The sequence below is a fragment of the Trachemys scripta genome, chromosome 17 (genome assembly GCF_013100865.1).
Source record: "Trachemys scripta elegans isolate TJP31775 chromosome 17, CAS_Tse_1.0, whole genome shotgun sequence".
NCBI lineage: Eukaryota > Metazoa > Chordata > Testudines > Emydidae > Trachemys > Trachemys scripta.
In genome coordinates, this window is record NC_048314.1 from 610,309 (window position 1) to 625,596 (window position 15,288).

At 50.1% G+C, this 15,288-nt stretch overlaps 1 protein-coding gene across 1 annotated transcript in view; it reads right to left on the reverse strand.

Moving 5' to 3' along the window:
- The window catches only part of MCOLN1 (mucolipin 1), a 32,449-nt gene extending 18,544 nt beyond the window's left edge, over positions 1-13,905 (reverse strand). The window contains exons 1-4 of the mRNA XM_034793634.1: positions 13,802-13,905; positions 11,182-11,399; positions 815-982; positions 358-517 (exon numbers count right to left, since the gene is read on the reverse strand). Coding sequence (XP_034649525.1) covers positions 358-517; positions 815-982; positions 11,182-11,399; positions 13,802-13,838 — 583 coding nt within the window. The 5' untranslated portion in view covers positions 13,839-13,905. The remainder of the gene's footprint in view (positions 1-357; positions 518-814; positions 983-11,181; positions 11,400-13,801) is intronic.
- Positions 13,906-15,288: the final 1,383 nt, after the last annotated feature.

Below are 15,288 nucleotides of genomic sequence, written 5' to 3' on the forward strand. Positions count from 1 at the left end.
GGGGCTATAAGCCACTGGGACTCATTTTTTCCCCACCAAGGTGTGTGAAGACCCCACAGAGAGGCGCAGGACAAGAGCCTAGGTAGAGACGGGCACAGACAGCAAGCCCACACTTTGCAGGGCATTGTCACCTTACGCAACTAAACCCTCAACTCTGCCAGCCAGTCAATGCCTGTTGCCACCTCTTCAGCTGTCATGCAGCTTGGGCACCACCTGATACTCACGAGGCCAGGGTGCACACACAGCTGAGTGAGCAGTAGTACACACCAGCCCATGGGGCCCAGCAGAGAGATCCATCAGGGGGCCTGACAGCACTCCAGGGACCCAGAAGCACTGGGCAGCCTGGGGCTCACTTACCTGTGATGATCTTGGGGTCGATGTTGAAAGTGTCATTGGCAGGGTCGATCTCCCCTTTGCGATAGTACTGCTGGCACAGCATGAGGGCCGACTGGTTCCCGCTGCACTCCCCATGCACGTAGGCGTAGCGCCCGATTGTCTCGTTAGGAATGGCCAGGTACTGGGGGAGGAGGAGACTTTACCACCCTGCCCCAAAGCCCCCATGTCAGTAGTGCTCTGCTATGAGCCACGGAGAGCCCTCTGTCCCACCTCCACACCACTCCTCCCTCACTCTGCCCAACCCAAAGGCTAATGCCCTGAAAATCTGCAGATAGCCGCTTTGTATCCACAAATATCCACATATCATGTTTGCGGATCAGATGTGGATACAAATCTTGTATCCACACAGGGGTCTAGCGATGGCTCCCTGCCCAGCCCGCCTAGGTCTCCTAGGACCCCAGCGCGCTCCTCCTCTCACCTTCTCCACGGCATAGAACATGTGATCGTAGAGGTCCCTCTGCGTATAGACAGCATAGGTGTCCTCCGACCCATCCACATAGTCCTTCAGAAACAGGTGTTTGAAAGCAATGGTATTCTCCTCCTTGAACGTCACCACCATCTGATTGCTGAGCCCAAAAAGGATAAGCTGCAGAAGGGGAGAAGAGGATGAAACCAGCTGAGAACGCTGCCCCTAGCAACAGCTTACCGTTGGAGTGTGTCCTTCTGTAGAACCACAGGCTTCACTCACTCGCACAGCCTCTATTACAGAGCTGCATCAGCCTTTTGAGTGTTGCAATCTCATCTCAGTCAACCCAACCCAGAAGTTGGTTTCTAGAATCACTATAACTACCTCCTTGGCTAGAGCATTAAGAGCTGGAGGAGAGGAGCAATGACTGACAATCATATCTGGCAGGAGCAGAGTACTCTACGAGCTTCCACCGAACAGTACAATTCCACAGAGGACATATGGTTTGCGACAGCAGTAGTAAGTGGTATTACATTAGGCTATTGGAGTCTCTGAGCATGGTGATGGCCCCAATCTCTGCAATAAGCTTCCTTGTCATGGATAGTTTTAAGAACTAAGTTGGAGTCATTGTTGAGGAGAAAGCCATACTCCCTTCCACACTATGCCTTCTGCTTCAACATAGCTACCTTCCATCAATTACTGGGAAAGTGGGAATAAGGAGAAATAATATTATTAAATGTCAAAGATGTCACACTCCCCTTGTCTAACTGGAGCTACTCCGACTGGAACACAGGACGGCCAGACTGGATCAGAACCAAGATGCATCTTGCCAAGCAACAGATGCTGCAGAGGAGTGGGTGAGAATCCCCCAGTAGCAGATGAGGGATATCAGTCCCCACCTAGGGCTACTTGTGTCACTGGTAGCTGCAGATTGTCTAAAGACCTGAAGCAGGAGGTTCAATATCCCTTCCACAACACTTGTTATCCATTACAACTCTGGATATTATTGCTGGCTGTATAATGTCCAATCCCTTTTCAAATCTTGCTGAGTTCTTGGCTTCAACCACTCAAGGCAGAACTGTGGCACAGAGCTCCACCGTCTGATCACAAAGTGACAGATGGGAAATTCAAAGCTGAAAAGAGGATACATCTTTTCACTCAGTCATTATTTTAGGTAACAAGTCCAGTCTTTTCAGTCTCTTCTCATTGGAGAACTTTCCAGGCTGTCAAGCATTCTCAATACTCTTCTCTGAACCCCCTCTAGTTCTTCAGTCTCCTATCCGTTATGAGGTTCTCAGCACCGCACAGTTTCCAGATAAGGCTGCACCACTGACTAGATAAAGGCATTAGACTAGTCTCAGACTAATCACTATTCTACTCTTTAGGCATCTGCACATTTGCTTTTTTGACTGCAACTGCACATTGAGCAGAACTCTCCACTACACTGTCTACAATGACACTCAAGTCCCTTTCCTAGGGGCAACTAATTTACACCCAACTGGGTGAAGGAGTTCAGCTTTTTCCGTCAACATGTTCTGCATTTATCAACATGAAATGTTATGCCACCATGCTGCCTACTCATCCAGGCTGGTTAGGTGTCTCTAAATCTCCCCATAGTCTTCTCTGGTCCTCACCAACCTCATCAAGCGCAGAGGGGATTGTCTGTGAAGAACTTCACAGAGATGCACAGAAAAGTTATTGGTGCTTAAATCCGTTGGTATAACGGCACTGGAACTTCCTTCTGCAGAGCTCAGACTGACCAAAAGAGCAAACGTCTTCCCCTGTATCGTCAAACTCTTCTTGGATCACAGCTGACTAACGTGAACAAAGAACAGAACGGGGAATATGCAGACAGCTCACAGGATGGTCTTATGACATATCCTGTGCCTTGCAGTTTTCAGCAACACATCCTGATCTACTGCAGTATCTCACAGTCTCTCTACACTGAACTGCATTTCCTTTATAATCTAGTAATACTTTGGCTCTGAGATTAGAATCAGACTAGGCGTGGCAACATGTTTGACCACACTCAAATACGGTCAAATATTCCAGCAAGAACAGGTGGCAGCCTACCCTACCCTTCTGACTGTATCATGGTGCCATTCTTTCAGGTTTTAAAACTTCATCATAATTTGCATTGTTCTGAGTTAAAATAGCTCAAGAAACTTTTTTTTTGTAATTAGGCATAAGTATCTAAGACTGAGCCTACTGGAGACCATAAAGTCTTACTAACCAAAAAAAAAGAAAAAAGATACAATAAGTTAGAGTTTTAGAATATTTGACCAATGCCTGACAGGTCAACCGACCAATTACTTTTTGACGGGTCAAATGCCCTACCCTAAATCAGACAGCTACTCAGTGAGGTAAGGCCTTCCTCTTAACAGGGATTTTACCCCAGCTATTGTTTCCTTTTAAGTGTGTCTTTACGAACTGTCTTTATTCATTACCTCTATCGATGAAATCTTACCGGCTAGTGATATTTTTAAAGTTAAAAGTGCAGTTTTGCCGAAGTGACAAACGGGTTTCTGTACTCAGCAGATGTGGGGGAGGAAGTCAGCCAGATCTGATGGCTTCAGAGAACACAAAGTTTGCTTTTTACAGAATACCAGAGTGAGAAACTAGGGCTGTGTGTACACTACAGAGCCCATACTGTCATAGCTATGCCAGCATAGCCCCTTAGCATAAACACAGCATACATCCACAGGAGTCTTTCTACTGGTCCAGGAACGCCAACTCGCCGAATATTAGCTATGTAAGAGAAGCCTTCTTCTGTAAGCATCGCTACGTCTACACTGGGGGTTTTGTGAGCATTGGTCTGTGGCTGGGGGAGGTGGTTTTTCACACACCTGACTGAGGTAGCTATGCAGGTACAAGTTTTAAGTCCAGACCAAGCCTAGAACAGTTCGTGCTCCCTCTTGCACCTCCAAGAACAGTCACTCCCACCCACACAGGGAGTTAAAGGGGAGCTGCATCCCTTACCCAAATCTGGAGTCCCAACCCTCCTTTCACACCCTCCTGGTCCCACTGTCCAAGGAAAACTTCCCACTCAAAGTGTATTCAAACTGCCTGTTAGCTGCTGAAAGGAGGAGAGATGACAAAGGGAGATGGTAGAGGGAGTCTAGGTGGGAAACAGAGATGCAAGGAGACACCTAGGCAGGATGGGAGTAAACAACCTTGAACCAAACAAGACCAGTGAGGGGATTGGAAGCAGGAGGAGACAGAGGAAGGAGACCTTTGCTGCTACGTTTGGATATGCTGGAGGGAAGGGAGAAGATGAGATCCTGGGAGGCCCCAGAAGATATTGTAGCAGCTGAGGTGATGCCAGAATTGTGGTGTTTAAAGCTCCCTCTGTCAGTGGATTCAGGGAGGGAAGTTTTAGTCACAGCTCAGAGATTTAGACTCCAGCATTTCACCAGTAGATGAACTGCTTGCAGAAGAAGATCTTCCCAGACATGAGGGTTTTCACAAGTTGCTTGGCCAACGGCTATGTGAATATTATTCACCTTCCACCAACTGTTCTTCTCCCTGCTCTGAAGTGCTTTGGATTTTCCCCTTGACATTCACACATTAATACAGAGACATGCTCCCACTGAACAAGCTAGATGCAGAACTCACTGGGTGAAGATTCTCTGGCCTCAGTGTCAGACGAGATAATCATAATAAATAATTCACATCGCTCACCCTCAGCAAGGGCTACTGATGGGCAAGCTTGGGAAGGGATTCGAACAGCAGTTTTAGAAGCAATTCCAACATTTAGATAAGTGCAGAATAGTTGAGGGAGGTTTTTAATTACATCACCCCCTGCATCAGAGGAGTTACCCAGGGGGCAGCCAAGTCCCTGTGTTTATCAAGAGCCTGGTGTAGTTTCAAGCCTATTGAATTGCACAACTGTATTGTGCAACTACATGGAGCAGCAGCTTCAGCCTCCTTTCACTCCAGCTCCTAATATCCACTTAAGGCAGAAAGGGGAAGAGTTAAATCCCCCATCAACACAACATGGTGGCTTCAAATTCAAACACAAGGCAGGAAATGCACATGCGGAGGTTCCTATAGCAGCATTAATCAAGTCACACTGCACATATGTCCCAATCTTGCATAACAGCCGCCATACTGGGTCAGACCAAAGGTCCTTCTAGCCCAGTATCTTGTCTTCCAACAGTGGCCAGTGCCAGGTGCTTCAGAGGGAATGAGCAGAACCAGTAATCAAGTGATCCATCCCGTCACCCATTCCCAGCTTCTGGCAAAGAGCTTGGGACACCGTCCCTGCTCATCCTGGCTAATAGCCACTGATGGACCCATCTTCAATGAATTTATCTAGTTCTTTTTTGAACTCTGTTATAGTCTAGGCCTTCCCAAGATCTTCTGGCAAAGAATTGCCCAGGTTGACAGTATGTTGTGTGAAGAAATACTTCCTTTTTTTTTTTAAGTTATAAACGTGCTGCCTATTAATTTTATTTGGTGACCCCTAGTTCTTGTGTTATGAGGAGTAAATAACACTTCCTTATTTACTTTCTCCACATCAGTCATGATTTTATAGACATTTACCATATTCCCCCCTTCATCTCTTTTCCAAGCTGAGAAGTCCCAGTTTTATTAATCTCTCCTCATATGGAAGCTGTTCCATCCCCTAATCATTTTTGTTGCCCTTTTTGTTACATATCTAGAGAACCCAGAACTCAGAGTCAATGGGAAGGTAGGATCGAGCCCATCTCATTTGCAAATGCTGGTCAGAGCATTAGATGTGCAGTGTGTCCAGATTAACCTCACTGACACTCTTAAAGCAGGAGGTCCCAAACTGTGGTATGCGTACCCTTGGGGGTTCACGAGACATCTCGGGGGGGAACGCAGAAGAAGGTGTGTAACGGGGGATTTCATTTATTGCATTTTCATAATAGGCTACTCAGATAAAGCTTTAAAACTGTGGGAAATTATTATATAAAATACAGTAGTTAATTTACTTCACGATGTTCCAATGAGAACATAGATACACAGAGACGTTGACATACAGAGCCCTCACCTCCAATCACTATACAGCGTGGGTTCAGTTGCCCAGCACCTATCCAGTCTAACTGAGCTCAGAACTTAGTCAGGGTTATTTTTTTGGTTGAATACATCACACTATAAGTGAAATATGGACAGGTGGCTAAAGACAGGTAGTGTTAAGAAGTAGTATCAATGATGAGAAAGACGGCTGCTAGATCTGGAAGGGGGCACGCAACAACAAAAGTTGGGGAATCCCTGTCTTAGGGGAAATTCGGGTTTAAAATAATTACAAAAGTTACCTTCCCCATATTATTACCACCACCATCTTCGCTTAATTATTCAAATTTACTAAATCCAATTTACTTTTCAGCAGAAGTGTGATAGTTCTCTCATTTGCATTGCTCTCCACTTGCAAAATGAAGAGACCAGCTCATCAGTTGATCAAAAACATTTTGCAGAAGAGCAAGCGCCCTGTCAGGGGAAGTCATTTTAATTTGCGTTTCCAGCCTCACATGTGCTAGCACAGGGCTGCAATGGCATGTGTAAGTTGCAAGCGCCACAGGAGAACGACAGTTTTAGGAGGAGATATTTCTACTGATTTTGTGTTTTTACAAAACCTGAACTGAACCAGCTGGGCCCCTTCCATTTTTGCAAGACCAAGCACAAGCCTAAAGAGGCAGCCTTCATGCTGCACTGATGGAGCTCTGTGCATTCAATGCACTAACGGAGGGGTTGTGCGGAGCACACGCTTACAGGGTAGATTCCGCTCTGCTGAACGTGCTGCCCATTGGCTAGTGTTCCAAGCTCGTTTAGAGCCAGTTAGCCAGGCCATTTCCTCATGTTCCCATCATGTGACTGACTAGAGACCATGCGATTTCAAAGTACTGATTTTCCTTTCAGCGGGCTCAGCCTGTATATGGAGCCTGCCTGAGTGCCCCAACCTAGCATTACTACCCAAGAGAAACCCTTCTTGCAGTGAACAGCAAAGGCTAACAGAGGGAGTTTGCCTGGGATCTGTCCGAGAGGAGGTACGCTAAGTGCTGCACTGGGGGGCTGTGTTGGTGAGTATCTGAGTGTTTGTTGCGGGGACAGTTTGTCAGTTTGACCATGTCCTTGAATGTTTGTTTGAAAAGTGTGAATTGGGAGTGCTTTGTTCCAGGTGGGCCTTGAGTGGCCCTGACTGTTCTAAAAAGGCAGCAAACAGCGAACCATCTGAGTGGCGAACAGCGGAGACTAACTGAGGGAGTTTGCCTGGGGAGAGCCCATTGAGGCTTTCATCTTGCGGGCTTCTGTGAGTTGCTACAACAGCTGAGGAAGCTCTTCGAAGGAAGAAATTATGGAAGGTGAGCATTCAGCTGTTGTAACCTGCACAGGTTGTGCCATGTTTGTCTTTCTTCTACAGGACAGAAGCGACTTTGTCTGTACAAAGTGCAAGCTGGTCTCCATATTGGAAGAGAAGGTTCGAGGTCTAGAGAAACAAGTATCGACCCTGCGTTGCATACGAGAAAATGAAGATTTCCTGGACAGACGTCAGGATATGCTTCTACGGGCACAATGTTCTGAAGAATCAGAGCAGGCTGCGCAGAGCGGACAGAGGGACGGTTAAGAAATTTGGCAGCATGTGACTTCCAGAAGAAGAAAGAGGAACAGAAAAAGAGGAAGAAAAATGTACCAGCAATGGAGATACAGGTGAGCAACCGTTTTCATGTTCTCTCCACAGAATGTTCTTCTCCACTAATGCAGAAAGTAGACTAGATGATACATCGAGGGAAGGGAGCAGAAGGAGACTCCGCCGATTGGAAGGCAAGAGATGCACGGTCCTAGGGATGGGGGTTCCACGACCACCGCTCCCAAGAGAAAGAGGCGGGTGGTGGTGCTCGGGGACTCCCTCCTCAGGGGGACTGAGTCATCTATCTGCTGCCCTGACCGAGAAAACCTAGAGGTCTGCTGCTTGCAGGAGCTAGATTCACAATGTGATGGAGAGACTGCCGAGACTCATCAATCCCTCGGATTGCTACCCCTTCCTGCTTCTCCACGTGGGCACCAATGATATTGCCAAGAATGACCTTGAGCAGATCACTGCAGACTACGTGGCTCTGGGAAGAAAGACAAAGGAGTTTGAAGTGCAATTGGTGTTCTCATCCATCCTCCCTGTTCAGGGAAAAGGCCTGGGTAGAGACCGTCGAATCGTGGACGTCAGTGAATGGCTACGCAGGTGGTGTCTGAGAGAAAGCTTTGGATTCTTTGACCACGGGATGGTGCTGCAAGAAGGAGGAGTGCTAGGCAGAGATGGGCTCCACCTAACAAAGAGAGGGAAAAGCATCTTCGCAAGCAGGCTGGCTAACCTAGTGAGGAGGGCTTTAAACTAGGTTCACTGGGAGAAGGAGACCAAAGCCCTGCGGTAAGTGGGGAAATGGGATACCAGGAGGAAACACGAGCAGGAGAGTGCAAGTGGGGAGGACTCCTGTCTCAGACTGAGAAAGTGGGACAATCAGCGAGTTATCTTAAGTGCCTATACACAAATGCAAGAAGCCTGGGAAACAAGCAGGGAGAACTGGAAGTCCTGGCACAGTCAGGGAACTATGATGTGATTGGCATAACAGAGACTTGGTGAGATAACTCACATGACTGGAGTACTGTCATGGATGGATATAAGCTGTTCAGGAAGGACAGGCAGGGCAGAAAAGGTGGGGGAGTTGCATTGTATATCTGCTGGGAGAGCAATACAGCGGTGCACAGACAATCCAGGAAGTTTTTGGAACATGTAGGGGACAATTTCCTGGTGCAAGTGCTGGAGGAACCAACTAGGGGCAGAGCTCTTCTTGACCTGCTGCTCACAAACAGGGAAGAATTAGTAGCGGAAGCAAAAGTGGATGGGAACCTGGGAGGCAGTGACCATGAGATGGTCGAGTTCAGGATCCTGACACAAGGAAAAAAGGAGAGCAGCAGAATATGGACCCTGGACTTCAGAAAAGCAGACTTTGACTCCCTCAGGGAACTGATGGGCAGAATCCCCTGGGAGAACAACATGAGGGGGAAAGGAGTCCAGGAGATCTGGCTGTATTTTAAAGAATCCTTATTGAGGTTTCAGGAACAAACCACCCCGACGTGTAGAAAGAATAGTAAATATGGCAGGTAACCAGCTTGGCTTAACAGTGAAATCCTTGCTGATCTTAAACACAAAACAGAAGCTTACAAGAAGTGGAAAATTGGACAAATGACCAGGGAGGAGTATAAAAATATTGCTCAGGCATGCAGGAGTGAAATCAGGAAGGCCAAATCACACTTGGAGTTGCAGCTAGCAAGAGATGTTAAGAGTAACAAGAAGGGTTTCTTCAGGTATGTTAGCAACAAGAAGAAAGTCAAGGAAAGTGTGGGCCTCTTACTGAATGAGGGAGGCAACCTAGTGACAGAGGACGGTGGGGGAAGGGATAGCTCAGTGGTTTGAGCATTGGCCTGCAAAACCCAGGGTTGTGAGTTCAATCCTTGAAAGGGCCATTTAGGGATCTGGGGCAAAAAATTGGTCCTGCTAGTGAAAGCAGGGGACTGGACTCGATGACTCCCTTCCAGTTCTATGAGATAGGTATATCTCCATATCTTATTTATTATTATTTTATTAAAAAGCTAATGTACTCAATGCTTTTCTCCCCCCACTCCCCCCCCGTCTTCACAAAGTCAGCTCCCAGACCACTGCACTGGGCAGCACGGTATGGGGAGGAGGTGACCAGCCCTCCGTGGAGAAAAAAGTGGTTCAGGACTATTTAGAAAAACTGGACAAGCACAAGTCCATGGGGCCAGATGCGCTGCATCCGAGGGTGCTAAAGGAGTTGGCAGATGTGATTGCAGAGCCATTGGCCATTATCTTTGAAAACTCATGGCGATCGGGGGAGGTCCCGGATGACTGGAAAAAGGCTAATGTAGTCCCCATCTTTAAAAAAGGGAAGGAGGAGGATCCAGGGAACTACAGGCCAGTCAGCCTCACCTCAGTCCCTGGAAAAATCATGGAGCAGGTCCTCAAGGAATCCATTCTGAAGCACTTAGAGGAGAGGAAAGTGATCAGGAACAGTCAGCATGGATTCACCAAGGACAAGTCATGCCTGACTAACCTAATTGCCTTCTAGGAGGAGAGAACTGGCTCTGTGGATGGGGTGAAAGCAGTGGACGTGTTATTCCTTGACTTTAGCAAAGCTTTTGATACGGTCTCCAACAGTATTCTTGCCAGCAAGTTAAAGAAGTATGGGCTGGATGAATGGATTATAAAGGTGGACAGAAAGCTGGCTAGATCGTCGGGCTCAACGGGGGTAGTGATCAATGGTTTCATGTCTAGTTGGCAGCCGGTATCAAGCGGAGTGCCCCAAGGGTTGGTCCTGGGGCTGGTTTTGTTCAATATCTTCATTAGTGATCTGGAGGATGGCGTGGACTGCACTCTCAGCAAGTTTGCAGATGATGCTAAACAGGGAGGCAAATTAGAGGACTGGGCCAAAAGAAACCTGATGAGGTTCAACAAGGACAAGTGCAGAGTCCTGTTACAGACTAGGCACCGAATGGCTAGGTAGCAGTTCTGCAGCAAAGGACCTAGGGGTCACAGTGGACGAGAAGCTAGATATGAGTCAACAGTGCGCCCTTGTTGCCAAGAAGGCTAACGGCATTTTGGGTTGTATAAGTAGGGGCATTGCCAGCAGATCGAGGGACGTCATCATTCCCCTCTATTCGACATTGGTGAGGCCTCATCTGGAGTACTGTGTCCAGTTTTGGGCCCCACACTACAAGAAGGATGTGGAAAAATTGGAAAGAGTCCAGCGGAGAGCAACAAAAATGATTAGGGGGCTGGAGCACATGACTTATGAGGAGAGGCTGAGGGAACTGGGATTGTTTAGTCTGCAGAAGAGAAGAATGAGGGGGGATTTGATAGCTGCTTTCAACTACCTGAAAGGGGGTTCCAATGAGGCTGGATCTAGACTGTTCTCAGTGGTGCCAGATGACAGAACAAGGAGTAATGGTCTCAAGTTGCAGTGGGGGAGGTTTAGGTTGGATATCAGGAAAAACTTTTTCACTAGGAGGATGGTGAAGCAGTGGAATGGGTTACCTAGGGAGGTGGTAGAATCTCCTTCATTAGAGGTTTTTAAGGTCAGGCTTGACAAAGCCCTGGCTGGGATGATTTAGCTGGGAATTGGTCCTGCTTTGAGCAGGGGGTTGGACTAGATGACCTCCTGAGTTCCCTTCCAACACTGATATTCTATGATTCTAAGAGCAAGCAGTACCCCAGGCTGCCTGATATATGACAGGAGACAAGAGTTACCCTGAACAATGGAACCAGAATGACATGGGCTGCAGGTTGCCACAGCCCAAAGTACAGTGCTTTTCATCTCCATGCCCCCCAGCCAGCCCCCACACACCTGGATGGTGACGATGATGATCTTGATCATCTGCAGCACCAGCTTGAAGGGTTTGCGGCCCTTGGCGCGGAACTTGTCACACGGGCTCATGAAGAAGTACTTGAGGCGCCTGCGCAAGTCTTCCTCCTCAGGCAGAAGAGAGGCGGCGCCCACACCTGGCCCGGCCCCCCCGTCTTGAGACCCATAGCTATTCACAGGGGTCAGCAGCCTCTGTGTCTCTAGGAGGGGGAGAGTGGGGGGAGGTGGAAGAGACAGGAATATAAATACAAGTCACTATGGTCCTCACCTCACTGATATAAGAGATGGTCCAGAGCCACTCACCTGCCCAAACCCTAGGGATTTCCGATTGTGGCCAGGTTTAGCCAACTTGCTCTCTTCACCAGCCTCCCTCTCTCATGCTCCAGCAAAGTGGTTTGTCACGTCAGCCTAACTTAACTCCACTAAACAAAGATCTGAATAGTGGGTGGTTGGAGGGGAAGAGCAAGTCACCCACCCTTCCATGGCCTTAGAGGTGGGGGTCCAAGCATTTCTCAAGCAGCCTAAACCCCCAGGCTCAATAATCCTTACAACTGAACCCTTCACCAACAAAATCACTTCTTCCCCCTTGAACTATCTGGTGTGCCCTCTGACAGGAGCCTCATGGATCCAGCCACTTTGGCTCCTCAGATGAGTCAGACAAGACGATCAACAGGCCATAAGGATTTCTCATCAGGAAGGTGGTTTATTTACTGCCTGGCACTGGCCTCAGCAATGACCTAGATACCAGCTCCCTAGGGTTTGGCCAGATGATTTCATATCTTCATAGGACTCAGAGGACCACCACCTACACAGTTGTTAGGTACTCTACAGAGCTACAAACAACACAGGCCCTGCCCTGAGGCGCCTATAGCCTACATTTAGACAGGAATGTAACAAACAAGGATGGGAGGGATTAGGGTTATAGCAGGAAGATCTCATGGTTAAGCAAGGTAACATCTTCATTATAGTTCGACCAGGCCACACAGCATTTCATGAGACACCAAGAAGAGGAGTTCCATCAATTCATTCCAAGTCAGTGCAGCTCTAGAACCAAGGAGTAAGAGACCCTGTAGGATCAGGCCATTGTTAGTCCAAAGGTCCAAGTGCGTGTGTGTTTTGTTATGTGATATGGTCCCTTGTCAGAGGAACTTTCTGTATCAGTCCTGGCAGGAGAAACGGGTGTAACTGCAGTGTCACCCCAGCATGTGCACTAGCAGGGGATAAGAGCCTAGGCTCCCTCCAGCTATGGAGACTAAGGTCAGGACTCAGTTTCCAGTGAAATTCTCCTGCCAGGCCTTGACACTCACTAGTGGCAAGCAGGAAGCTCTCTCCGAGGCATGAGGAGGGGCGTGGGGTATAGGAACGGGGACAGACTCAAGTCATCCATTTCTACAGACTGTAAGCCTTCAGTTAAAAAAACAGGTCCAATACTTAGGCTTGTGAAGAAAGTTTTCCAGACTGAAGCCATGTTGGAAGGCAGCTCCAGCACGAAGGCAGCTCAGAGCTTTCCCTAGCAATCACAACGAGAGTAACAAGAGGTTGAAGAGGGCCAGTTCTACTATTCAGAACCCGCAGGCAGCAGAAGTTATGAGAATGATGTTATTGCTTAGCTACGTCTTGAGAAAAAGTTCTGTCGCCACAAGCACTGGAGCAAGTGCAATCCAAAGGGGGGGGGTCCTCCTCCTCCACCAGGAAAAAAAAAAAAAAAAAAGAACACAAAAGCCTTCAGGTTGGGGAAGGGGTAGAGGAGTTAAGCCCCCACCCATCCCCCACAACAATCAGGAGGAGCAGGTGAGATACACACCCTCGCCACCAGGAGTCTGAGGAAGAGTTAGAGCCATGCTAAAAATCACTGGACCAAAACATAACACACCCAGGCTTCTGGGAAGGTTCAGGAGAACTATTACAGACCCCTTGGTAAAACCACTACCCCTGCAGAGACTTCACAGCAGTGGAACAGGCAGAGCTAAGGCAGACGCTTACCAGGTACTCCGAATCACTGACAATCAACCTGACATGGAAACTGGGAGGCAGAGACACTGCAAACCAAGAGAAGGGCAACCCTGCAGCACGACAGAGGAGCGGTGGGGACAAGCTCTCCACTCCACTGTAGAAACGATGATGGAAGACGGGAAATTCTCCACCTTTGAGAATGGACCTAGGTCATTCCAGCGGTGCCTGGCCCCGCGGAAAACGACCCCCACGCTGGGCCGGCCCGTGCTGCAGAGCTCCTGCCCGGGACAGAGGAAGGGACGAGCCCGCAGCGCACTGGGAACCCAGCCCGGGCAGCAGCGGTGCATTCTCTGCCTAGCAACCCCGTAAGAAGAGGGGGAACTAGAAAGTGCCCGGTCTGCCCCAGCGGCCAGAAGGGGCTCCAGGCAGGGGGAGAAGCGCAGCCCCCTTCCCCGCAGGGAGCTCCCCGGCCGCCGCCCGCTCGCTGGAGCCCAGCGCCTGCTGCCCGGGGAGCACGCAGCAAAGCCGGGCTGCGGCCCGGGGCTCCCGCTGAGCCGAGGGACGGGGCGGGCCGGGCGCCACAGCCGCTGGCTCTCGCTCGCCGGGGAGCGAAGCGGATCGGACCAGAGAGGAACCCGGGCGGCCTCACCTGCGGGCGGGCTGTGCGGACAGCGGGGCGCGGACATGGCGCGGGCAGCGCGAGCCCGTCAGCTGTGCGGCCGGAAGAGACGCAGCGCGGCCCGCCCCCATCACGTGCAGGGCTCCGCTCCGCTCCGCGCCGCCCCGCCCCTCCCTCCCTCACGTGACCCTTCCAGCCCCACGTGCTCCGACAGCGCTCGCGCTCCCGCTCCCACATTGCCGCGCGCGCGCGCCTGGGCGGCTTTTCAGACAGACTTGGCCGCGCCCTGCCCTCCTCGGGCGCGTCCACGCCTCGCCCCCATACACAGGGAATGGGTCCGCCCCCGCTGCTTCCACCCCCAGGGCCATGACCCCTGACTGTGGATGTGATGTGCTCCTATGACCCCTGACCCCCAAGGCCATGACCCCTGACTGTGGATGTGATGTTCCCCTATGACCCCCGACCCCCAGGGCCATGACCCCTGTCTGTGGATGTGATGTTCCCCTATGACCCCTGACCCCCAGGGCCATGACCCCTGACTGTGGATGTGATGTGCTCCTATAACCCCCGACCCCCAAGGCCATGACCCCTGACTGTGGATGTGATGTTCCCCTATGACCTCTGACCCCCAGGGTCATGACCCCTGACTGTGGATGTGATGTGCTCCTATAACCCCTGACCCCCAGGGCCATGACCCCTGACTGTGGATGTGATGGTCCCCTATGACCCCTGACCCCCAGGGCCATGACCCCTGACTGTGGATGTGATGTGCCCCTATGACCCCTGACCCCCAGGGCCATGACCCCTGACTGTGGATGTGATGTGCCCCTATGACCCCTGACCCCCAGGGCCATGACCCCTGACTGTGGATGTGATGTTCCCCTATGACCCCTGACCCCCAGGGTCATGACCCCTGACTGTGGATGTGATGTTCCCCTATGACCCCTGACTGTGGATGTTCCCCTATGACCCCTGGCCCCCAGAGCCATGACCCCTGACTGTGGTTGTGATGTGCTCCTATAACCCCTGACCCCCAGGGCCATGACCCCTGACTGTGGATGTGATGTTCCCCTATGACCCCTGACCCCCAGGGCCATGACCCCTGACTGTGGCTGTGATGTGCTCCTATAACCCCTGACCCCCAGAGCCATGGACTCTGTGCCCCACCCTGCTCCTGTAGGTCTGATGGGCCTCTTGTGACACTCTGATCCCACAGGCAGTAGACCCCAGCCCCTAGCACAATGTGGTCCTTCCTGCTCCATTGGCAATGGGCTCTCTCCTCCTCCCATGAGCCTAAAGGTCTCCGTGACCTCCTGACCACATATGGTACCTGGATCTCTTATAAACATCTGCCCTGATATTTGTAGCTCTGTTGGCACATTGTTGGGTTGGAGCGTGGTGAAGCTGGCGTGTGTGAAAATCAGCTGTTGGGTGGGAAGCCAAGCTTCAAACTTAACTATGGAGATTGACACATCTATTCATAATTCACTGTCCTCTAGCTCTCTTTCAGCACCACT